Source organism: Trichoderma gamsii (genome assembly GCF_001481775.2).
Source record: "Trichoderma gamsii strain T6085 chromosome Unknown Scaffold_1.2, whole genome shotgun sequence".
Taxonomy (NCBI): domain Eukaryota; kingdom Fungi; phylum Ascomycota; class Sordariomycetes; order Hypocreales; family Hypocreaceae; genus Trichoderma; species Trichoderma gamsii.
Genome location: NW_020171338.1, coordinates 739,612 through 764,469, shown reverse-complemented (window position 1 = coordinate 764,469; position 24,858 = coordinate 739,612). Strand labels below are relative to the sequence as shown.

The 24,858-nt window shown below is 50.0% G+C and overlaps 7 protein-coding genes across 7 annotated transcripts; 4 read left to right on the top strand and 3 right to left on the bottom strand.

Moving 5' to 3' along the window:
- Positions 1-559: 559 nt before the first annotated feature.
- Positions 560-2,410, top strand: TGAM01_v200212 (hypothetical protein; the record flags this gene model as incomplete). The annotated part of the gene is made up of 3 exons (XM_018809163.1): positions 560-934; positions 984-1,406; positions 1,502-2,410. The coding sequence occupies 3 exons, from the start codon at positions 560-562 to the stop codon at positions 2,408-2,410; spliced, it is 1,707 nt and encodes a 568-aa protein (XP_018657640.1).
- A 1,639-nt stretch (positions 2,411-4,049) lies between these two features.
- TGAM01_v200211 (adenylosuccinate synthetase) lies at positions 4,050-6,143 on the top strand (the record flags this gene model as incomplete). The annotated part of the gene is made up of 14 exons (XM_018809162.2): positions 4,050-4,272; positions 4,328-4,354; positions 4,492-4,523; positions 4,577-4,813; positions 4,999-5,034; positions 5,094-5,190; positions 5,240-5,288; positions 5,342-5,378; positions 5,430-5,464; positions 5,518-5,548; positions 5,699-5,761; positions 5,818-5,958; positions 6,013-6,039; positions 6,090-6,143. The coding sequence occupies 14 exons, from the start codon at positions 4,050-4,052 to the stop codon at positions 6,141-6,143; spliced, it is 1,089 nt and encodes a 362-aa protein (XP_018657639.2).
- A 725-nt stretch (positions 6,144-6,868) lies between these two features.
- TGAM01_v200210 (hypothetical protein) lies at positions 6,869-9,058 on the bottom strand (the record flags this gene model as incomplete). Its single annotated transcript, XM_018809161.1, has 2 exons — positions 6,869-7,865; positions 7,917-9,058. The coding sequence occupies 2 exons, from the start codon at positions 9,056-9,058 to the stop codon at positions 6,869-6,871; spliced, it is 2,139 nt and encodes a 712-aa protein (XP_018657638.1).
- A 2,772-nt stretch (positions 9,059-11,830) lies between these two features.
- Positions 11,831-14,745, top strand: TGAM01_v200209 (trehalose 6-phosphate synthase; the record flags this gene model as incomplete). Its single annotated transcript, XM_018809160.1, has 3 exons — positions 11,831-11,956; positions 12,177-14,118; positions 14,189-14,745. 3 exons carry the CDS (start codon positions 11,831-11,833, stop codon positions 14,743-14,745), a joined length of 2,625 nt encoding a protein of 874 aa, XP_018657637.1.
- A 1,435-nt stretch (positions 14,746-16,180) lies between these two features.
- TGAM01_v200208 (hypothetical protein) lies at positions 16,181-16,485 on the bottom strand (the record flags this gene model as incomplete). Its single annotated transcript, XM_024548508.1, has 2 exons — positions 16,181-16,298; positions 16,370-16,485. The coding sequence occupies 2 exons, from the start codon at positions 16,483-16,485 to the stop codon at positions 16,181-16,183; spliced, it is 234 nt and encodes a 77-aa protein (XP_024406723.1).
- Positions 16,486-17,858: 1,373 nt separating this feature from the next.
- Positions 17,859-19,698, top strand: TGAM01_v200207 (hypothetical protein; the record flags this gene model as incomplete). The annotated part of the gene is made up of 3 exons (XM_018809159.1): positions 17,859-18,177; positions 18,233-19,340; positions 19,398-19,698. 3 exons carry the CDS (start codon positions 17,859-17,861, stop codon positions 19,696-19,698), a joined length of 1,728 nt encoding a protein of 575 aa, XP_018657636.1.
- Positions 19,699-24,025: 4,327 nt separating this feature from the next.
- Positions 24,026-24,271, bottom strand: TGAM01_v200206 (hypothetical protein; the record flags this gene model as incomplete). The annotated part of the gene is made up of 1 exon (XM_018809158.1): positions 24,026-24,271. One exon carries the CDS (start codon positions 24,269-24,271, stop codon positions 24,026-24,028), a length of 246 nt encoding a protein of 81 aa, XP_018657635.1.
- Between the last annotated feature and the right edge of the window lie 587 nt (positions 24,272-24,858).

Sequence of the window (24,858 nt, the reverse complement as noted above, 5' to 3'; positions counted from 1 at the left end):
TTTTCTATGGTATCTTATTGTCTATATACTAAAGAAGACTCAGCAATAAGACAAGTACATACGACCATAGGTAGTGGAGAATTCGGGGTCCCGTCAAGCTCTTTCCTCAAGTTCAACGTCTTCCATTTTTTGCATCCCGGTCTCCGTTTTTGTATTCACGCGCTGCCGTTTTTAGAGGTTGATGAGCCCTCCGCAATCCAACGATTGTTAAAATTTCACCCAGTCCACTATCAAAATGGAGCTTACAGTGGTAAGGTTCGATAGGTACCGAAAGATGAAATTGTTTGCAATGCGCTCCCGGGGTTAACAGTTGGGCTCTGACAGATGAGGGGTCAGGCTCGACTGCGTTTGCCAGCTCGTTGATTCCGTCCACTGAGCGAACATCGTCACAACAGCTCCATGTGGGAACAGCGGAAACGTGTCGGCCCTCGAATGGCTCGACAGCGTCGAGCCTTTCGATACACGAGAAACGATCTGATATATGAAAGAGCCTCCAGCCGCGCGGTCACCGAGTTCGATAGTCGACCTCGACGCCAACATCGGCTGCCAAACACACATCATGGCCGCAAACGACGCCTCTGCCTGTGAAGGCCCAGTTTGGTGGACAATCTCGGCCAACAAGGATAACATGACAGCGCTACAGACGATCGATGCGCCGCCATGGGTCTCGGCCCCTCAGTTCCGCGGCACCATGGCTATCCTCCAGAGCTGCATCCTGACGCTGGTGGCCTGCATCTATACGGCCATCCACCTCAACGTTCCAGTAAAGGTCGACTGGTTGAGTCTGCTGGTGGCCAAGGCCTGGTGGATTCTCATCGCTCTCTTCGCGCCCGAGATAGTATTGTTCAGCGCTGCGAGCCAGTTCCGCGACGCCTGGAAGCTCCGCAACGCCCTCCGCGCGCTCCATGACGAAAGCAAAACAGCGGATAAGGAGGTCTGACCCACGAGCAACGGTCGTGGTAGGCTTTAGTTGACATTACCAGTTCAAATTTACCCTCTCTTACGCCTTCTTCGTGGTCATGGGTGGAGTCCACATCGAACGGTCAAGAATAGCCCGATTCCTCTCCCGGCAAGGGATCGACAAAGGCTTCACTTTGGACGGGACGGCGGGTGATGTCAGGGATGAACTGCTCTTTTCAGAAGATTCTCGCGCCACCCTTCCACTGAAGCCGCAGGGGGTACTCGATCTTTGTAGGTTTGGCTGTTGGGTTTACGTATCAAAGTCGAAGATAGACGCTCGAAGCAAGGCCAACCAGATCCAAAAGGCCCTTGTCTTGTTGCAAGTGTCTTGGATGGTGCTCCAGTGCATCGCCAGACGGGCATATGGTCTTCCCCTGGCACTGCTGGAGGTTCACATCATGGTTCACGTCGTTTGCGCCGTCCTCCTTTACCTTTTCTGGTTCGAGGTAAGATGCTGTCATGAATGGGATGTGACACTCAAGCGCGTAGAGTTGCGACTCTGCGATTTCGATCTCGTCCGCTGCTGACATGGTTTCCCCAGAAACCGCTGGATGTCCGCGCTCCTGAAATCGTTTATGATCCGTCCTGGGACTCGGCGCTCGCCTTGGTGGTCCAAAAGACCATGTACGACGATCAACTGAGGAGACTGAGGAGATACCATATCCCGGAAGGTGTGCAGCTGGTTATACCCACACACATATACCCCGGTCCGAACGGTGCCGCGCGTGCTATAAGAGACCGGGCCCGCGCTTTGGGTCAGCAGCTTAACAGCCCTATTATGACGCTGGCGGTTTCAGCAAAGGACGAGGAACTCTCCCCCGAAGCACTGAATCGGTTTCGGGCCATCAACGACCTGTTCGAGTCCGTTCATGGCAAGTCCACCAATGATGACGACGTTGACTTGTGCCAATGGATCTTCGGCATCCCCTTGAATGATATACACAACAAGGAACATGGCTTCACGAGACAGGCCAAAAACCTCAGTTTTGCCTTTTTTAAATTCTCTGTCGATCTACAGGAGCTCTTCCAAGTCACGCAGTGGGCCCCTGGCTTGCTGGTCCTCGCCTTGGCCATGCCGTTAGCATACGGCGGCATCCACCTGTCCGTCTGGAACTTTGAGTTTCCGAGCGGCACCGAAAGGCTCCTCTGGAGGATTGCTAGCATTGGGATTGCTGCCACCTCACTTGTCTTATTTGCTGTTGGACTGGGTATGAAGATCTTACTCGAGCTTGTTAAGGCTCTGGTAGAAATTGTTAGTGGTCGACGACAATCGCGGAGGCAGTGGAGGGAGGTGGGTGAAAGCATCTATCCATGCATGGGGGCCTTGGCTGTTCTCTTCTACGCGCTAGCGAGGGTTTACATTGTAGTAGAGTCGTTTGTTAGCCTCCGTCATGTGCCTATTGGCGTATACTTAACGCCGTCATGGCTTCAGATGATGCCACATGTCTGAGCAGCACCTCGACAAGTGCACATATTATCGAGTCGATTCGTTATACCCGCGGAACATCGAGTTGATTACTTTAGTCAGCTCGTTGGGGTCTAAAATGTCGATGCAGCAGGTGTCTACCCAGAAGTATCAAAGGCTATTACGATCTCGCTCATGCCGCGCAGAACCGGATCTTCTTGCAGCCCGTCTTATTCTTCCCCATTCCGTCGACCAAGTCTCTGAAGGTGACGTCTTTGGTATCAGGGCCCTAAGTGTGCGACAGTATGGCATAGCTGGGTATGTCGCCAGCCAGATCCTTCGTCAGCTTGAACCACTGGCGAACACCGGCTGTTATAGGTTTCTTCTTTTTGCTCTTTTATATGGTATCTTGCTGTCTATATAAGAAGACTCAGCAATAAGACAAGTACATACGACCATAGGTAGTGGAGAATTCGGGGTCCCGTCTGCTCCCCCATAGACAAGCCACTAACCGGCAGATTAGTAGTTGAGTGGGTGACCATCAGCGAACACCGGCTATTGTATGTTTTTATTTTTTGCTCCTTTATGTAGTTTCTTACTGCGTGTCTACATAAGAAGACTAAGCAGTAAAGAAAGCACATACGACCATAGGTAATGGAAAATTCGGGGTCCCGTCTGCTCCCCCATAGACAAGCCATTAACCGGCAGATTAGTAGTTGAGTGGGTGACCATCAGCGAACACCGGCTGTTGTATGTTTTTGTTTTTTGCTTCAATCTTTTGGGTTGTAAGAGGCGATTATCGTGTATAAATGCTTCTGGCACTTAACCACCACATAAGCCTGCGGCCTGATCCTTCGGGAATTATTCCTCACTGTAATTGGCTGTAGAAATCGCAACCCCTGCCTCTACAGTGCTTGATGGTGGGATGGATGGAGGGGCAGAGTGCATGCAAGTACCCCGCCATACAGTGCATCGCCGCCTGTCGCACACTATTTTACAGCGGCAGGCTGCTCACTAAATCGCGCGGCTACGGACTCGCCTTTCGAGCAACCGCGCCTTTGAAGTTTTGTTACTTTGTCCGGGTCGAGTCTTTTTTCTCCTCTGCAGTTACAACAACGGCAGTTGATCCTGTGAACCATGCCTATCACTGTCATTCTTGGAGCCCAGTGGGGTATGTTCTCTCCCTTGCCTGAAATATGTCCTTCCTCTACGCCCAGCCGATGTCGGATTCATCTCATTACTGACCAGGACTTGTACAGGCGACGAAGGCGTGAGTATTCGTGGAGAACCAAATACAGCCAATCACACCCAAATACTAACGATACTGCGTACTCAGAAGGGCAAATTGGTCGATGGACAGTGCCAGGAGGCGCAACTCTGTGCCCGAGCCGCGGTAAGCACAACGCAGGCAGAATCCGATCGGCCAACGGCTGCCATCAGTCTCTAGAACTAATTGACGGCAAGGGTGGGAATAACGCTGGGCACCTCGTGCGGTTGGTCGAATGTTTTCTATCGATCGATATATATTCGTATGCCTTGTGTTGCTAATAGGTGCAAAGTGTAAATGGAGTTTCGTATAGGTGGGAACCAGCACACGTGAAAGGACTAGGTGGCTGCTAACAGGGAGGCAGCTTTCACCTCTTGCCCTCTGGGCTGATCAACCCGACATGGTTTGTCAATTATAATGACTGTTCAAGCTGGCAACGGCGAGACTGACAACTGCCATAGCCTAAACTTCATCGGGTCGGGCGTAGTCTTCCATGTCCCAAGTTTCTTCAGCGAGCTCGCCGAACTAGAGGCAAAGGGGCTATCCGCGGTACATGATCGAATCCTTGTTTCTGATAGAGTCAATATCCTCCTGGACTTGCACATAGCAGTGGATGGCCTCGAAGAGAGGGAACTTGGAGGTTCGTCTCATAGTTCCCACCCTTGTTGAGGAGCAGCAGCTAACGCCTACCCCAGACGCAGCTATCGGAACAACGAGACGCGGTACGTTGCCCCCAGAATTCCATGCCGGATTATTCTTTCTTAATTATGTCAACTTGTCACAAACATTTCAAAATCTCAATAGCCGGGACAAGATCAGTCATCGTCGTGCCAGTAACGAGATCTAATACCCGCCATAGGCATTGGTCCATGCTATCAGACAAGCAGAGCGGTAGGACATAGTCGACCATGACAAGGGAGCGGACTGTGCGCTAACTTTCCCAGCGAACTGGCATCAAAATGACCGACGTCTTCTACCCGGACCTTTTCGAGCAGAAGGTGAGGCGCTTAGCCGATGGCTATCAAAAGCGCTTCGGAGAATTGTTCGAATACGACATCAAGGCCGAGCTTGCTCGTTTCAATGAGTACAGGGAGACGCTAAAGAAGTACGTTGTGGACGGCGTGTCCTTCATGAGGTCCGCACAGGAGAGCGACGCGAAAATTGTCATTGAAGGCGCAAACGTAAGGCTCTTATCCTAAGACGCAATGAATAGTACTAACCCATTGGTGGAACGAGTACCGTGCCCGTGGTCTCACAATCCTCTTTCCTAGCCCAACAAACATCCCCAGCTCGGGGTGGGACATAGTATCCAGCGAAGGAAAGTGGTTGTGAGACTTGGCGCTTGTGCTTGTTTCCAATTGAACAGGCACTGATGCTAGACATTGATTATGGCTCTTACCCAGTAAGTCTCCGTCAACTTGGCTTTTCATTTTGCACCAGTACTCATGGTTTTATCTACAGTTCGTCACCTCTTCAAGTACTACGCTTGCTGGCATTATTGGTGGACTCACACTGAATCCAAGGAACATCACAGAGACGGTTGGAGTGGTCAAAGCTTGTATGTCTCGATTGCACCAAGGCCGTAATTCACTGCTGACTGGCGACAGATACCACCCGTGTCGGGGCGGGGGCCTTCAAGACCGAAGATACTGAAGAGTGCGTCTTGATTGCCATCCTGAACCCACTCTAAAGCTGACTGACAACCTCAGGATTGGCACCAAGCTCCAGGAGATTGGACGCGAATGGGTGAGACTATAAGCGCCTTGAATGTTTGCTTCTACCGCTAACAAGACTTAGGGAACGTCGACTGGCCGCAGACGCCGATGTGGATGGTGAGTTTTCATCATGGATCTTGGCTGCTGACAAACTTATTGACCGTTCTCAGGCTCGGTATGCATAAAATTGAGATTTTAATAGTAAGAAATGCATCTGACATGTATACACAGATCTTGTTGTTGTCAAATACAGTAACTCGATCAACTACTACACCAGCCTGAATCTCACAAAGGTAGACACTGCCCATGGCATGCTTGTGGTACACTCGAATACGCTCTAACATTCTGCAGCTCGACGTTTTGGATACTTTCGAAACGATCAAGATCGCCATCGCCTACAAGATCGACGGAGAGGTCAGTGATGCCAACGAGATCAAGATATATTGAGAAAACGCTGATCGTTTGGACAGGAGCTGGACTCTTACCCTGCGGATCTTAACATCCTGAACCAAGCTGAGGTGGTTTACCACGAGATGCCAGGCTGGCAAAAGCCGACCACCAACGCGAGGACCTACGACGATCTCCCCAAAGAGGCCCGCGATTATGTTGAGGTGAGCTTATTCACCTGGGTTAGCACAACGAACAGTGGCGCTAACCACCAGCAGTACATTGAGAAGTTTGTCGGAGTCAAGGTGGGTGGGCGCGCATACTGACCCGCACCGCAATTGCTAAAGTTGAGCAGATCAAGTACATCGGCACTGGCCCTGACCGTGACGCCATGATCCAGCGCCCCTGATTGCGCGAGGTGGAGGAGGCAATCGAGGTTTGACTTGAATCGCGCGCAAGACGTGTTGTCTGCCGCAGTCATTCGGTAACCCGAAGAAGAATGTGCGCATGTGAAGATCAGACTTGGATTTCTCGCAGGTAGGCCATACCTTGGACCACAGCTGATAGTCACTCGGAAACCCGCCTCTTTCCGTGCATGCACAATATTAGTAGAATATGAAGCATTCTGTGTGCAAGTGTTTCTGACATTGCCAGTTTGAGTTCCCGTATCGTATAGATTGATGCCGCTCACTTCGATGAAGATTCCTTGGCTGAGATGAATCCTTGTCACCGCAGAATCAATGCACTAACGCTGTTAATTACATTCCGTGACTGAGAAAAGCTGATTTTATGAATACATGACCTATGCACAAGATTCTGTAGCATGCGAAGTAGAAAGTACGTCCTACGAGTGAGAGCTGGGCTGAGCTAGGGCTTTTGAAGGAGACGGCGAATGCATGCAATAGGGACCACATCAAAGAGAGCAAAGTAAATATCATTCTTATTAGTGTTATGGCCGTGCCATAATTTTGTTTTCGAACATAACTTTTGCTAACTCCGGATATTGTTACATGGCAAGAAGGATATGGGGCGGTGGATATAGGGCAATGACGTGCATTTCGTGATGCTGCCCAATCGATGGCCCATGGGTCGAGGAGGAGAGGTAGATAATCCATAATCAGAAATGGTAGAATATTACATGTCGCCAGCAAATCCTCCATTTGCAGCGAAACGCAGCTGATACTCTCTCAAATCAGCCCAGTGTCTCAGCTCTTCTTCTTCATCCTCCGCAGTCATTGTCTCTCCAACGGGGCCTGTTTTTTCAAGTTTCACCAATATGTCAAGTAGTTGTGCCAACGCCTCCTCTGATTTGACGGCAAACGGGCCTTTCCTTTCAGGAGCATCATTCAGCAAGGTAGAAGCGACCTGACGGATTTTGTTGATGAGAGACCCTCCGTTTGGCTCAAGATTTCGCTGAGAGATGGATCCCAGCACTGTCAAGAGGTTTTGGACAATGATTTCTCTTTCGGCAGACATAAACTCCAATATCTCTTTGTCGTCTGCATCCTGAATGGCTTTTTCCTCTTCGCTCGTATTTTCAACTTCGAGGGTTTGCTGCTGCTCGCTGAGATGGACGTCTCTTAGGTTGAAGTATAGCTCCACAAAGTATGATCGCGTGGCGAGTTGTGAGACGAAGATATTGGCTTTCTGAATCTCGTATTGAAGCTGTCGCCGTCTCATGGGCTGGCTCTTGATGATGTTGCGCACATCGTGTGGTGGCTGCGTGTTTGGCCATACAGGTGGGACATACTGGAGGCCGGATTCTTCCATGGCAGCCAGTGGATTTGATTCGTCTGCAGGGTGGCCCAGCTGAAGCTCTGGGGGCAAGTTATCGATGATACTCTTTGCAGCCAGAAGACCATCCCGAAGAAGAAGCCTTTGGTCAGCCCATGGGAGAGTGCTCATGCCATACGCCAACTCCAAGCTGACGACGCCATTCATGGTAGTGTAGATGTCGATACCAAAGCGAAAGCCTGTGAGAAGCGTAACACTGCCCTCCGCTTGGTGAATGATTTCATTCGCAAGAACACAAATGTCATCAACATTCTCGGGGTAAGCGGGGTAGGGGAGATTGGGTGTTGATGGAGCAATGACAATGTCTGTGTGAGAGGCGCCGAGCTGGGAAAAGGAGCTGGAGGAAGTTAGCACCCAATTGGTTTCTAGTATGATGAAAAAGACTTACCGAACACCCAACAATAGGCACCAGAAGATGCGCTTGCCAATCTGGTCCTTAACGTGGTTGAATGGCATCGGGTCGGGAGCAAAGTTGTCACTCCCAAAAGTGGGAAGTTCTCCAGGATGTTTGGGTCTGCTGAAGCCGAGCTCTCTGAGGAGTGTCAAAGTCTCGGCCATGAATTGGCGGGATGCATTCCATTGCAGAGTATAACCAGATGCTAATCCGAGAAAGTAGCTGGTTGCAGCATCGTCCAGTGTCTTTGGTTGTTTCAGCACCCATCTGCTTCCGCGTGTGAGAAGAGCAATGTCGCGACATTTTTCAATCATGACTATAGCCTTTGGGAAGAGATGCGTGCTGTGCTGGGCCTTGAGGTGTTCTCTGGCACTCCGTGGAAATGATGCGGCCAAGGCACCAATCATGCTGGCCAGGAGTCCCAGGAACTCAGGTTTCGTTCGATCCTCTCGGTTCGCAAAAGACTGACGGAATGTTGGCTCGTGGGGGAACGGAGCAAGCGGATGAATATATGTAAAGAAGTCATCCACGAGAAGCTCCAGCACGGGCATTGGCGCAATCGCCTCTGCATCCAGCACGCCGTCCGTTGATATGGTCATGAGCGTCTTGGCAGCATTCTGAGGCGACGGAGACGAGGGGAACCCAGGAGGCACCACTGCTGTATCAATGCGAGATCTCTTGGCCGCTTTGGCCGCTTCGGCATGCTTGTTTGGCGGTCCACGTCGCTTGGTTTCTCGGTTAAAGGTGCAGTCAACACCCAGCTCGCGACATGGGCGACAGGGCATGTTGGCGTCGTCGCATTTCACCTTGCGCATGCTGCACATGTCACAGGCGCGTCGGAGTCGCGTCAGCTTGGGGTTGATGGTGGGATCTCTCATGACGCCCCCGGGCCCCGCCACGAGATGCTGCTGCTGCTGGAGCTGGGGCGAGGGCATCCGCAGCTCTGGCGCCGGGGCGATGGGCACCCCGACGGCATGGGACTGGGCAACGGCTTCGGCGGCGGCATTCTGGAGCGGATGGTGGTTCTGGATGGCCTGGGCAGCGTCGCTGGCAGCCTGCAGGATCTCCAGGCCGTTGCTGGCGTAGGCGTGGGCTGTTGCGTGCTGCGACGGCGACGGTGGTGGAGATGCCGACATGGCGGTTGGAGCGATGTGCGAGGTCAGTTCTCGCGATGGCTGATTGTCGGCGGATTCCCGGATGTTGTGGGATGTTGAAGCGAGGTGACGCCGATACCGAGAGGAAGCGAGGAAAAGATTGCGGGAGGATTCGATGCGTGTCACGTGACTGCTGTGCAAACGATGCGCGGTGTAGGGTAGGCTTTATCCATGACAGCAAATTCGTTGCGAGATGCGATCAGAGCTTCATACTCTGTATGAACTAGTATGATAACTCTATCTACTGTTCTAAATGATATTCTTTCATTTCAGTTTATGCCTGAATATTGGCTGAGCTGACATTTTCGGGTTGCTGTTGAAATTCTGTACTAGCCTAGACTTACAAGCTATAGCGACAATCTTACTACTAGTATACATTCCCCATAGTTTAGAGTCAACATAGTAGCAAGCCTTGCAAGCCTCTCAATCATGCATCTACGATCTTATCAGAAGGGACAGTACCAGATCTGCTAATCTAGCAGAGTAGATAATATCATGCCTTTAGTATGATTTGGCGCATTGACCCAACTGGCGATGTCGTCTATCTTCTCTGAAATGCACGCGTAAGATTGACGTAGTCGCCCAACAATCGATTCGCTAGCCTCGTTTTGAAGACCAGGCTGGACTATCGTGTCTCAGTGCTCAAGCCAAGGTTTCGGCTATCCGCAGATCTGTTTCTGCGTGAATCGACAGCCGCAAGATGCTGGCCAATCCTGGCTTTCGCAATCATGACGCGCGACATTTTTTCCTTCTTGGCCTGTGTTTGGCCCAAAAGTCACTCGCATCCACATCTTTGCGGGATGAAGTGGGTAGGTAGCATCTGGTAGCGCCTCAGAAAAGCATGTGAAAAAATCCCATGGCTTTACAAGTTGCGGCCAGTTTCGCGTGGCTGAAACTGCTAAACACTAAATAATGATACTCGTGGTAACAGCTGCAGTAAGGGGATTAACCAACGACATGTGCATAATGAAAGCTATAACAAGCCAGAGAATCTGAACGTGCGTCTTTTGGTGGGTTGGACAGCGAGATTCTGCACCAATGACAGCCTGTGGGTATGGCAATTACTGCGTCATTAGCAGCGCATTTTTTCCCGCACGGCTGCCAGGGACAAAGCAACATCAGTAGCGCTGGAAATGGATGACAGGTACGGAGTAATATAGCCTGCATGCCTCTAATTCAGAGTTTTTTCGAGGTGATAGTGCAGCTGGCCAAATTGGCACTATGCCGAGCTGGTGCCAAATATCCGGCCGCAACATGTCACGCGTGCCATTACTGTCCAGCTTCCAAGAAACTCAACTCCTAAGCCTGGAAGCTGGAAAGACTCATTTTAAAAGTAATTTTCAAGGCCAGTCACATGTTCGTTCACCGCCGCTCATTTTAGATGGCGGATGTATGTATATGAGCACAAGCTGGTGCTAAATATATCGTCAGGACCGATTTCTCCTGAACAAACTCCTTTTCTCCATCGACGAGGAAGAAAAGGGGTGGTGTTTACCAGCCTGGGGGAACAGACAATGGGCGCTTCCCCCGCCCATCAGCTCCATACGGAGTATCTCCGCCGGGGGCCCAGTCGCAGCCTCGCTAATACGTGGTCTCTGGGTCTTTGTGTAAGTGCAGCTCTACTTCACGAGCTGCCACGAGCCTGGCCCGTAGTTGACTCTCCGAGACGCTTGCGCTGGAATTGCTTAGTGCCGCTCCACTGCCCAGGCTGCTGGAGAGATACGTTTGATTACAGGTAGCATTTCGTAAGCCAAAAGTTACCAGCTCAAAGAGCTGAAAGCCTAAATTGATATGGCCAGATGTCTGCAGGCAAGCGCAGAGACTGCACCTCTGGGCCAATGCCTAGACTTTATTCGGGCCGAGGGGTGTTGTCGAAAAGGCCTCTTTGAGTGAATTTCTGGCCGTGATGTGATTAAATAGAGTGGCATCTAGCTGGGTGTGAGTGTCTGGTGTGGTTGTGTGCGGGCTGAGGTTGTGAGATTCTGGACGGCGTTGGTTGTACCAATCATGGCCTTGCTGTTAACCAATGGCACGCCATAAACCTTGCAATGCTCCGTATTCCGGATGCTTGGATGATACCTACACTACCTACACACGGCAATAAGAGCCCCAGTCAAATGTTGACAACGCCAGAATTCCGTAGAACAAGCTTCGAGCGACAAGGGACCACGACCCGCTGCTGGAGCTCCCGATAGGGCGGCCTTCACCAGCCGTTGTGAATCGATGGAAAGGAGATGAACGCTTCTGTCGCCCCTAGTAGACGCGAGTAGTATTAGTATGAAGCCACACCTTTATTTTCTCTCCCGCCGAATGTCATTCTTTCTCCCTCTTGCTCTTCTTTCTGATCTTTATCTGGCCCTTCCGCTTTGCGATCTGCGCAGCCACCAGCGTTGGACTTGAACTTGGACTCGTTACTGGCACTTTTGCGCCGGCGACTCTTCCTTTCCAGAGACACCCCTTTCAAGGCCATCTTTCGACCTGCAACAGAACGTACTACCGAGGCGGTTACGGAGCGCACCCCGCTACCAAGAAAGCCTGAGCTTCTTTGGACTTCCAAGGCAATTAGCACCAAAGTCTCGACGGTGTCTAGCACTAGAGTAAAGATACCTGCTGCCTAACACCGCTGCCGCCAGTCTGCCAGCTGCTGACTTGTACCCCTCCCCCTCCTCCAGACCTCCTCAAGACATCAACGAGCACCGATCGGCTGCGAAACTCCAAACCCGTCCTCGAGCTGTCTGCGCGCGCAACGGCATAATGGCGCGCCGTGAGTCTCTGTCTGAGATTCGCGCCGCCAATCCCGAGCTCTCCCTGACCGGAAACATCATCTCCGCGACATTCAACATCCCGCATGCCGTGACATACCACAAGGGTGGCGCCTGGGTGAGTTTCTCTTGGTGGAAGAATCTGCTGCTGCGACGGGGACGAGTGCCAAGATGCATGGCTAGAGGCGTGGCCTGACGCTCTGCTGCGCTGGACATGCGATTGTCGGCGCACAGGAGCACGCGCCCATCTTTTGCCGTGTTCTGGCCCTCGTCGGTTCCGCTGGCACCTCTTTTGCCGCTGCTTCAAATGCGTGATACTGACCAGCTTCGCTACGCAGGACCTCAAACCCCGCCGTGGCCAGTCCGCCCTCATTGATGCCTTTGCCTATCTTTCCTCCGATGCGACGCCATGGACACACACCGTGGTCGCCTGGACAGGCGAGATTGGAAATCCCGACGACGGCCCGCTGTCTCCTCCGGATACTCCCTCGGCTACGGTCACCACCGCCACATCGGTGAATGCGCTGTCGGCCCCCGTGCCGATTGATGCTACAACACGACTGCCTACGCCCCCCCCTGTTGATGGCCTTTGGATACCAAAGGCGGACCAGACCCGGCTGGAGCAGCAGCTGTCTCATAGCAAGACTATCCGCACAGTGCCTGTTTGGCTTGCTGACGAGAGCGAAGCTACCGAAGATGGCATCATGCTCAAGGACCAGGCCCGATGGCGGCGCTACGCTGAGCATGACCTCTACACGCTCTTCCACTACAAGCAGCACGAGCCTACGGATGGCCGCAAAGAGCGCGCCCAGTGGGCAGATTACTACCGCATGAACCAGAAGTTTGCCAACAAGATTATTGAGAGCTACAAGCCTGGCGATGTAGTCATTGTTCATGATTACTATCTCCTGCTGCTGCCCAGCATGCTGCGCCAGCGTGTCCCGAACATGTACATATCCTTCTTCTTGCATTCCCCCTTCCCCAGCAGCGAGTTCCTCCGATGCTTGCCTCGCCGGAAAGAGGTGCTCGAGGGCATCCTGGGTTCCAACCTTGTGGGCTTCCAGTCGTACAGCTACTCCCGACATTTCCTCAGCTGCTGTACGCGCATCCTTGGCTTCCCATCCGATACTCTCGGCATCGATGCGTACGGCACTAGGGTACAAGTCGGTGTATTCCCCATCGGCATTGATGCTGCCAAGGTAACGACAGCTGCCTGGGCAGATGATGTAAACGCGAAGCATGCGGCGCTATTGAAGATGTATGAAGGCAAGAAGATCATTGTTGGACGAGACCGGCTGGACAGCGTTAGAGGCGTAGCCCAAAAGCTTCAAGCTTTTGAGCGATTCTTGGAAATGTACCCCCACTGGAGAGAAAAGGTAGTTTTGATTCAGGTGACATCGCCCACTAGCGTGGCGGTCGAAAAGGACGATCCGGACAACAAGGTTGCTAGCCGAGTCAATGAGCTCATCATCAAGATCAACGGTGAATATGGCAGCCTTGGATTCTCGCCTGTACAGCACTACCCACAGTACCTCAACCAGGCCGAGTACTTTGCTTTGCTCCGGGCAGCAGACATTGGCCTCATCACATCGGTACGCGATGGCATGAACACGACGAGTCTCGAGTACATCATTTGCCAAAAGGACAACAATGGCCCTCTTATCCTGTCAGAGTTTAGTGGCACAGCTGGTAGCCTCCGCGATGCAATTCACATCAACCCCTGGGACATTACCGGGGTGGCGGAAAAGATCAACACGGCTCTGACCATGCCTAGCGAGGAGCGCACTAAGATGCAGGCTAGCCTCTACGACCATGTCACGACACAAAACGTCCAGTCATGGATCAGTAAATTTGTTCGCAAGGTGCATACTGCGCTGGGCGAAAGCAACTCGGCCAACTCGACGCCCTTGCTTGATCGAGCCCTCCTGCTATCCCGTTATCGCGCGGCAAAGAAGCGACTGTTTATGTTTGATTACGACGGAACGCTCACTCCCATTGTGCGTGAACCGAGCGCGGCTGTCCCGTCTGAACGCATCATTCGCTACTTGAAGTCGCTTGCGGCGGATTCTAGGAATGCTGTCTGGATCATCTCGGGCCGAGACCAAGAGTTCCTTCAGCAGCATCTGGGACACATTTCTCAAATCGGATTCTCTGCCGAGCACGGTAGCTTTATGAGGGATCCTGGCAGCGAGGAGTGGATCAACTTGGCAGAGAAGTTTGACATGGGCTGGCAAGCAGAAGTCATGGAGGTCTTTCAGAAGTATACAGACAAGCTTCCAGGTTAGTGCCGTCCAAAACAAACAAGCTCACCTTTTGCCATCAGCAGAAGCTAACTTTCTCATTCTCTTAGGTTCCTTCATAGAACGAAAGCGCTGCGCCCTGACCTGGCACTACCGACTTGCCGAGCCCGAGCAGGGTATGCACATGTCACGCGAGTGCCACAAGGAACTGGAAAGCGGGGTGGGCCAGAGATGGGAGGTCGAGGTGATGCCTGGCAAGGCTAACATTGAGGTACGCCCGACCTTTATCAACAAGGGCGAGATCGCCAAACGGCTGGTGGCCACGTATCACAACCCGGGAGCTGCACCGACAGACAAGGACCCACACCCCGGAAAAATTGAGTTTGCTCTCTGCTCCGGAGACGATTTTACAGACGAGGACATGTTCCGCAGCCTTAACGGGGCTTCAGGAACAGTTTTGGACAATCAACACGTCTTTACGGTAACTGTGGGGGCAAGCACCAAGGTGACCTTGGCCAAATGGCATCTCCTGGAGCCCGAAGACGTTATCGAGTGTGTGGGATTGCTAGCTGGAGCTGGTGACCCAGCAAGCCTTGAGCGTGTGGGAGAGGTGAATCTAGCAGCTCTGAGTACTGTGGAGGGACACATTCCCGAAGAGGAGCTATAAGACACGCGTATCATCTCCCCATTTTCCCATTGTTTTGTTTTTTTCGGTTGCGGGCTGTGAAACTGCCCGTTTTGACAACATATACAGCTTCGTGAGATGTTTTCTGGAATGTATTGGGTATTTCTAACGACTACACTTTGGAGATGAGAGAGAGAGAGAGAGAGAGAGAGACAACAGAAAAATGTATAGAATGGTAAATAGACGAAAAGATGGCGCGTGGCGTATGGAGGATAGCAATAACTTGGGGCTGAAGAGTTACTGTGGTTGGGGAAAATGGCAGAGCAAAAGGGGCTGAAGGCCATCTCGGCCAAACCCGACGTTCAATCAAGATTCTTGTCGGCTGGGAAGAATAGCGTTTTGTTTTCATTTAGCGTTAAAAAATAGGACAAAGTATAAAGTCTAATCTTGCTTGAAATGGGCGTGGGCTGTTTCCTAGGAGAGACGTTGCGTGGCTGCGAATCGACATTCGAGCCACGATCGTCCTGATGAAGTCGGTGTGGCTTTTGAAACAGCTGAAACAAGAATTTTGGAGAATTTGGAGAACCTGGCCATGGCTGGGCCTGGGACAGAGTTTCTTGCAGCAGTGGCTGCCACGAGAGGCGAGCGTGCGGCGATCTGTGGGAAGCGGGCGCCAGCCTCACAGGCAACTCAGCACGTGCGTGGCTGGCTGTAGGAAAAGTCCGACAGCAAATGAAACATCAGAACGAAGAGAAGCAACTTGTGGCAGCTGGGGGTATCGAATCACATCGTATGGAGAAGGGAAGCAGAATGTGGAGGCGACAAAGACGGGTTGAAACTCTGGCCCTTCTTCGGGGGCTGGCGATGGTTTCCAAATAAACTGGAGATGGCTACTGCGGGATCTGCAAGAGCCATGTCACCGCGCTGCCCTCTTATTCGTGCTGGGTCGTGTGATGGAGGGGGACAGAATCTGGAGAAGGCAGAATAAGAAGAAGAGGCCGCTGAACCGCTGAACCTTGTTCCGAAGAGGCCGACGAGTCGACGGTGGTGGTGATGGTGGTGGCCAGAGGCCCGATCTGGTGGTTGGTCATTGGCCCGATTTAGTCATTGGTCGTCACGCAGACGCAGAGGGATTGTACGATGCTTACCGAATGCACCAGGGAACCAGAGAGAAAGGAAAATACGCAGAGAAGGAATACGCCCGCTGAATCAGCTTCTACGCGGAAAACCCGTGGATCAATGAGATTTTCAGTGCGAGTTCCTCCATCAAGGGGTCATGGGGGCCGCTGCGGGCTCCGAGAAGCCGCGTATTTTGCAGAGTTGTACACGGTAAAGGACCGAAAAGGAGGATACCTGCTGACTCGAATTTTTTTTTCTATCCTGTCGTGATTTTTTTCTTACTCTGGACTGTTCGCCGAAGTTCTCTTGATCATGAGCTTTGGGGTCTTTGTCAGTCAATGCTCAGCAATTAAGCAATTCAACAATCCTGCCTTTTTGGGATTGTTTCCTCATATCCACGCCCTGCTTCTAAAGAGGGCTCTAATAGCCTGTAGTAGTAGCTGCTAGTAACTGTAATTCTTGTTTTCGCTTCCCCCCTGTCAAATGTGTCAATTAAGCCCAGCCTGGGCAAAGGCGGAAAACTGCCGCAGCTAGGGGGAGGACAAACGTCATAAGCTGCTGGGAAGTGCCGAAAAAAATCGCCGGTTCTGCCACTATAACTCGTATGCTCTTATTTTGTCCAGCCCTTGGCAGAAAAAAAAATGCCCGGAATATTCGGTACATGTGCTAGCGGCCCCGCTTTTCCGGTATCGACTCGACGCGGCGCGGGCACTACGTCATGAGACACGGAAAGCAGCGTCAGAAGAAAATGAGAGGAATTGGATGTGAACGGCGAACCCATCTTAGCCTCTGTATTTTTTTTATTAGTCGTATCCTTGGTATTTTAATTGTTTAATTGTTTGGTGATCGTGATAATGCCCATGATTTTGATTCGCATCGGCGTCAATGCGGTTTTATTTGGGGATGCACGTAATGCGTGGGGATCGTGCCGTTACCAAGTAAGCATGATGATGCTCTCTGATAAGGGGGATCTACAATGCGGCGTTTGCTGAATCATACGCATGTTTCGCGATAGAAGAAGATAAAAAAAAAAAGAAGGAAAAAAAGAGAGAGAAAAAAAAAAAAACTGGATTCCGAATATGCCGAACGAGTCCCAAACAAGCAGCATATTCCAAGCCAAGGCATGAGAAAGAAGCTTTGCCCAGTGGAGCTCCTCATGCCGGTGGAGCCTTCTCGGTCAGTTTGCGACAGTCTCGCTGTGATTTCGCCTCCAGCCGCTTCATTTCTCGGGGCGTCCGCCGGCCAATGGAATCACGGGACTGCGGACCCAAAATCTCGTTTTGTGTCTCTTCTGTCGTGCTTCTCCGGGTCTCTCTCCACATCTGGTTATGGAGAAGGGGCAATGGAGAAGAAAGTCTGGAGAGTAGGACCGATTTGTGCCATGGAGAATCTCGGTATGGTGGGCGGTTTGTCACCCCAATTCGGGCCTCAGCTTTTGTCAATCACACCTGACCTGCGTCTATCCCCATGGGTTTTAGGCGCAAAGCTGGGGGTTTCCCCGAGCCCTGGAAACCCGTGGGGTGGGCCGACTTCTTCTGCCTCTCTCTCTCGCTTTGTCTCTTGGCCGGGGCTAGAGCCTGCTTTGGAGATGCTTGCAAGGCCACCCACCAAACGGCCGGGCTTGGGCCGGGGTCCCACGATTCCTTTTGAGATCGTGACCATATGGTGTGGGTGTTTGTGGTGATTAGGTCATAGCAACGAAACGGTGGTCGGTGGCGGGCACCCTTGGTCCTGTTGGAGAACATATATACCCCAATGCTTCCCCCTCGACGATCCGGCTTGATATAGGAATATTGGAGTAAATAAACACACAACATCACTACTACCTCATAGTAGCTGCTAAGGAATTTAGAGATAGTTGGTTATCTCTAGGTCTTCCCCATAGTAGACTTCCACTACACCACAACCGCACCACAACCACACCTCAACCTCTCCACAACTCATCACAATTATACCACCGCAAGCTCAAGCAGAGCACAACATTACTATTATTTGCCATTCAAGGGCATTGATATACATATAAAAAATCCTTCACAATGGGTCGCAGAAAGGGTGGTTTCATGACCATCTACTTTGATCAACATGATCCATCCTCAGAGAAGCACGACCCCAGCTTTGGTCGACCCTCGGTTTCTGGCCTAGACTATTCCCCGTTGCCACGTGTTACAGGGCGTTCATTGGCAATGGGTTGTCTTGTCTCCATGGGTGGTCTTATCTTCGGGTATGATACCGGTCAGATTTCCGGATTCCTGGAGATGCCCGACTTCCTGGATCGCTTTGGCCTCACGCATTCAGACGGTACAAAATACTTTAGCAATGTTAGAGCTGGTCTGATAGTCGCTCTTTTGTCAATTGGTACGCTCATGTATTGATTTGTTCGTTTGCGTGCATTATTAACGACCGTCGATAGGTACCCTTTTTGGCGCTTTGGTTGCTGCTCCTGTAGCCGATCGATTTGGAAGAAAACCATCAATCAGTTTCTGGAGTCTAATCGTATCAATCGGATTTGTGATTCAAATCGCGTCCGTTACAGCCTGGTATCAGCTCATGATCGGCCGTTTCGTCTCGGGGTTGGGTGTGGGAGCGCTCAGTTTACTAGTGCCCATGTACCAGGCTGAGACTGCACCTGCTTGGATTCGTGGAGCCATGGTTTGCGCCTATCAGCTTTTCATCACCATGGGTATCTGGTTGGCTGCTTGTTTCAACTACGGCACTGTCAAGCACCAGGCTGGCAACTCTGGAAGTTGGCGAATCGTCATTGGTCTTGGTTGGCTTTGGACCATTGGCCTCGGAGTCGGTATCTTGGCCTTCCCTGAAACTCCTCGATACGATTTCCGACATGGCAATGAGGAAAGAGCTAAGCAGACAATCTGCCGAGTATTTGGTGCCACAGAAAACCACTGGGCTGTTCACACTCAAATCACTGAGATTGAGCGCAAGTTGCGCGGCGAAGATCAGATCAAGCATGGCCCCGTCAAGGAGTTCATTACCATGTTCAAGGCTCCCCGCATGGCCTACCGTATTGCTCTCGGTATGACCCTTCAGATGCTGCAGCAACTCACTGGCGCCAACTACTTCTTCTACTACGGAACCACCATCTTCAAGTCGGTGCAGATCAACTCCTTTGTTACCCAGATCATCCTTAACAGCATCAACTTTGGCGTTACCTTTATTGGTCTGTACATGGTTGAGCACTTTGGTCGTCGCAAGTCTCTCATTGCCGGCTCCATCTGGATGTTCATTTGCTTCATGATCTTCGCGTCAGTTGGCCATTTCATGCTTAACTTGACCGATCCTTCCGCCACTCCTACGCCAGGCATTGTCCTGATCGTCTTCGCTTGTCTCTTCATTCTTGGCTTTGCTACTACCTGGGGTCCTATGATTTGGACCATTCAGGCCGAGATCTTCCCTTCGCGCTATCGTGCTAAGGGTATGGCTCTGTCCACCGCTAGCAACTGGATCTGGAACTTCTGTATTGGTTTCTTCACCCCCTTCATTACCGGCGCCATTGATTTCAGGTATGTTCTCACTTACACATGAGCAATTGCATCTCTTTTCTAACTTTATTATTATAGATATGGTTATGTTTTTGCTGCCTGCAACTTCTTGGGTGCGCTCGTCATCTACTTCTTCGTCATCGAAGGCCAAGGCCGCACCCTCGAAGAGATCGACACCATGTATCTCGAGCATGTCCTGCCCTGGAAGAGCACGAAATGGGTCCCGCCTCCTCCTGAGCACATGGCAAACATTCGCAAGAAGGCTGGTGTTGATCTTGATGCAATTGCAGACCAGGAGAGCGATGGTCCTTTGGCCGCTGCTCATTACAACAAGGACTTGTCATCTCCCGAGGTGCCCTCTCACGAAGAGCATGTCTAGGGTGTTATCTCACGCAGAAAATATCTAAAAAAGGAAAAGAACAAGAAAAAAAAAGCATGAAATCATCTGTAAATAATGTGGCTATGAACATTTGTTGAGGGTTGATGCATTGATGACGGGACGTGGATATACCAAGGTTGATTGTAACATAATGGCAGGAGCATGATAACTTGAAGCTAATGATGTTTTTCGTTTTTAATAAGCATTATCAATTGCATTTTCAAAATATTTATCATTCACTATAGCTCTGATGTATGCGCAGTGAATTGAAACTCATCCACCTATGTAGAAACTAAACTGAACTAGAGTATCCACGATTGCGCTGCCATCTGCCACTAAACTGAAAGAAAATGCCATTAGATTTAATGTGCATCTTGAAGTTATGGCCATTCAGAATAGACTTCATTCATATCTAACGGCATTGAAGTTAGGGAAAAGTCATCTGGCACCCCGATTCGGTTACCCAATACCTCAGCTATAGTGTTAGGCTATCACTGCTGTCGCTGCTATTATATCTACGATATTTACTACATCTACTATCTCTACTACATGCAACTTTACTATCTTTACTACTGCTACTGCTACTACTGCTGCTACTACTACTACTACTACTACTATTACTGCTACTACTGCTACTGCTGCTACTGCTGCTACTGCTGCTACTGCTGCTACTGCTGCTACTACTACTACTACTATTACTGATACTACTGCTGCTACTGCTGCTAGTAATGCTACAACTGCTAGCAATGCTACTGCTGCTAGTAATGCCACAACTTCTTAATGTTCAGCAGTTGCATATTTGATACACGAACCAAAAGCCTTCATGTTGTTGAGCTACAGCTGGAGTGCGGGATAATGAAATTAGAGTATTGGAGAACTTGTCCCTAGAATTGATAGGCGAAGTGCGCAAAACTTCAAGCGTTGCAGGTTGGCGGTTTTTGAATTTCGTGACAAGGTGCGGGACGTCTAATACAAGTGTGGTTTCCGGTTCCCAGGTGGTGTCGGGATACCCGAGCTATTTACCTTGTATTCTCGTTTGCCTGATCTTTTTTGTTCGTTTACGATCTCCTCGATGATGTATCTATTTATGCCCAATGTCCTTAATGGATCCGGAGGTTCAGCTTCTTGGGTTGTTTTTGGGCATGACTCTAATGTTCAATGCTAAATGCTTGCTTCAATTTAAGGTAGTTCGAGAGCTCTAGACGGAAGCGTAGGTCGTTTACCTTCTCCAAGATTCAAAAGCGCCCCGCCTTTCGGTGTGAGAGCTTGGTTTGGCTTTGAAGGTGATATCCGGGATCTCCTTGTTTAGCAAGTTTGACATATACAAGGTCTCCCTCATCACATCCGGGGGTTCCTTGTGGCGTGCGTCGTAGTACGCAGCTCTCTCGTTGGGCTGGCGGTCGACTACTGGGAGATCGGGGTTATCAGTTCGTCAATCTCGCGAGGTTCCGGAGTTTGGAGTTGTGAGTTTGTCATTTTTGAGGGGAGATATCTGCCATTTGCTTGTATTGGCTGTGCTGTATTCTTGCCTTTCTTGGGCATTGAGTTTGAATCCCCGGTTTCGATGAAGTGTGGCACAATCGTTCGTACGAGGATTGTGTTAGCGGCGGTATCGCTGCTGTCTCGGTCGACCGTATAAGTGGATGCAATTGCTACCATATCATAAGACAGGCGATGGTCGTCGAGATGAAGCAGATCCAGAGTGCGATCTCTACGGTACGGAATGTAGCGATGCACGATGTAGAATAAAAAGCTTGTCTTCTGGCTATGATACGGGCTCTAAGGGCTGCTATATATATCTACGACGGCAACCTCCTTCCTTGCCTGGGGATGCCGCGGCAAGTGTCCCCCACCAGGTCTCGTGAATTTTGGCGTGCTCGATGTGATAGTACAGTCAGTAAGACACCCATCACAGAATCCTAGTGTCTCTTCGCAAGCTCGGAAAGTAGTGGTTTCTTCCCCTTTTACTTTGTTCTGGGGTTTTCTAGCTCAAATAAGGCATGGTAATGCCGTGAAGAATAGTAAAAGAAAGTTATCTTTCGGAAAACGGGCATATTGCTAATAAAGCTTCACCAAACAGTTATCGGTCTATAAGAGTCTGCACTTCTCACGACAGAGTACATTTCAAGATGAAAATCCACTGATAATAAAGTCAGCCCAATTACTCTTCCGATCTGGAACATTTAGCGTGCCTACCCATCTACCAGCATGGCCTCGCCGCTCATGAAAGAGCTCATCCAGGAACTCAAATACATAATGCCGTTTGCTATCTCTTCGGGCTGAGCAAAACGTTTCATCGCCATTCGGTGCATTCCTTGATCGATAAAGTATTGCAGCTCTGGCCTCATAGTTCCCACAACGGGCGTCATGGTGAAGCTAGGGCAAATAGCATTAATTCGTATATCCTGCGAAGCGTATTGGTTCGCATCCTGTAACATGGTTAATTAAATGAGTTAACTTCTCAAGGCGTACTTCTTTTAGAGCCAGACTTGCGCTTTTTGTAAGACCGATAATCCCATGTTTGCCTGCACAACGAGTCTTGAATTAGTATGACCTCGGATCTTGTCATGGAGAGCTCGATAGGGCAAGATAAAGGCCTATACTTGTCACGTAAGCTGTCATTGAAGGAAAATCTCGCGACCCAAAGTCCCCCCCAAAAGGAAGACAGATTAACGATAGTCCCTCGAATTTTACTGAACCTGAATTGTAGTTAGTCGTTGTCTGGTTTGGCCCTCCTATGTGGGCGGATGCGCACTCTAGCTGAACAGGCTCTTATTAAAGCATGATTCTAATTTGCTCTCTTTGTGCAGTCCAAAGACTCGTTAGGTTAATGTCGAGAAGCTTCTTAAAATCTTTCGTTGAGACGGATGCGCTTGGAGCTAAAGGACCCGTAATGCCGGTATTATTTACAGCGTGATCGATTCGACCGAATTTCGAATAGGCGGTTTCGACGGCTTTGATCGTCGAATCTTCATTAGCTGCATCGTATTCAATGGGTAATACTTCAATATTCGGATATGCCTCTTCAGTTCTTTGGCTGTTTGCTTCAGCAAAGTCGCGTTAACGTCGGCAATGGCAAGCTTGGGACTTCCATATTTTGCGAACGCAAAAGCGGTAGCCTTTCTGATCCCTGCATAAAGAGTTAGCCTCGAATGCTGGGATATGTAGTATACTTATATGGTAAAGTACTACCTTGTGCGGCGCCACTGATGAATGATGGGCCATGTAGGAATGAAGACATTGCGAATATAGACGTATACTATGGCAATGAGGTGACGGCACCAATCAGCTGTAAAAAGAACGCAGGATTTCACTAGAGCAATCAGAATGTTAACTACCCAGTCTGATGCTGTTAGGCAAGGAAAAGACTGCATCTTATATTTCTGTGAGAGCCAAGCGAGTAACGCGTTTGCTCAAAGAAGAATACGGGATACCGTACAGCGAATTAGGCAAGTGGTAAATCTCTTATATTGTTGTTATATGCAGTTCAAATCAGAATCCCTCTTGACCAGATACCGACTGTATGTTTTACTCCATCTGCATGTGAGCGCATGACTTCCAATTCTAATCACCCAAGTATACTGATGCACGAGTTTTCATGAATCGTCACTACTACGGCTTTCCGAAAGACTGCCTCTTGATAGCCTCGCCAAGCCCACTGTCGCGAGCAGCTAGAACAGCGAGCCCCTATGGTAATGTAGCCCTCTTGGGAGGATCATCGGCGACAAATTCTTTTTTTGCATTACATACACGCTCGGAGGAAGAGATGACAACATGAAAGGTGTTGATGAAGAAGCCATGGTATATGTATAGATGTGGCGACGGATCTGATTGACCTGGCGTGATTAACTGAGGATACGTTGTACAAGATACCGGAGCTGTATTTAACTGTTGAATCGGCTAACATGTGGACATTAAGCTGAACAGGGGTTGTAAGATAGTATCTGTGGAGGTTAGTATAGTCGCGCGGAATGTTGAGGCCTATGGAGGCAGAACATGTGAGCAAGTAATACCTACAAGTGGGAAAAAAAAAAGAACTGTATAAACACTATAACTGCAAAACTATTATACATCAGTCTATTACCGAAAACATAACTCAATAGAAAGGGCGCAGAAAATGGCTATAGCAAGACGCATGTGATGCCTTGACAAATCTAGAAAATGTCGCTCGGTTCCAAAATCGTTTCATCAGTGTAGATCTGTAGGATCGATGAGCTCCTCCACGTATCTCATACGCCTCTGGGAGCTCGCTCTTCTCGTCGCCATCAGATGACAGGTCTCTTCTCGAGAATCTGGTCTCTGTGTCCATTTCAAGGACAGGTATATTTTACATCCACCACCATCGTCGAGCGCTTTCCTGCTTCAGCTCGTTGAACTTGTTGGTAAAAGTCTTTCGCTGCTGTTCCGAGATGCTCTTTCCGACTACATCGAGGACCTTGAGATGTTCCTTCTTGAGGTCTTCGAAGCCGGCGTCCAGCTCTTTGTGCCAGGGGTACAGCACAAACACTTGGAAGCCGAGCGCGGAGGTGGCGACCATGAAGTTGGTGAGAGAAATGGCGCGTGTTAGTCGCATTTTGCTTTTGGTCGAGAATCGGGTGGTAGAGTTTTGGTGTAGTATGTAGAGAAAAGCGCGGTAGCCTGCTGTTACTCTGCTCTATATGTATCGATGCGGGAGGCCGTAAGGGCGAAGTTGACTCAGATTCGCAAGTGCGTGGTTTGTTGCTCGTGATCCCTTTTATTCTCGCTTTTTCTTTTAGGCGTTTCGGGTGAAAACGGATGATGTTGCTTGGTAAAAAGTAATAATATCACCTTCTTCAGATGGTGAGAGAAGGATGGGAGTTTATGGAGTTGATGCTGTGATTAGAAGGTATATGGCAGTAGAGGGAAGGGGAATAAGGATACTCAAAAGAAAGTAAGAAGGATAAAAATGACTTGAGAAAATTTTCGAAGAAGAAAAAGCCGAATGACGGTTGTCACTTATTACGTTTTCCTCCAGGCGGGTGGGACGGAAACTCCTTCTTAATGTACAGCTAGTATTATTATGGAGTCCTACCACACTTCATCGCGTCCGTCCAGACTCATCTCATTCGTCCGAATCTCCACCTTCCAGCAGAATATATATAGCAAAAGTTATTTATCCGTCACTTTTTGCCTCTTGTA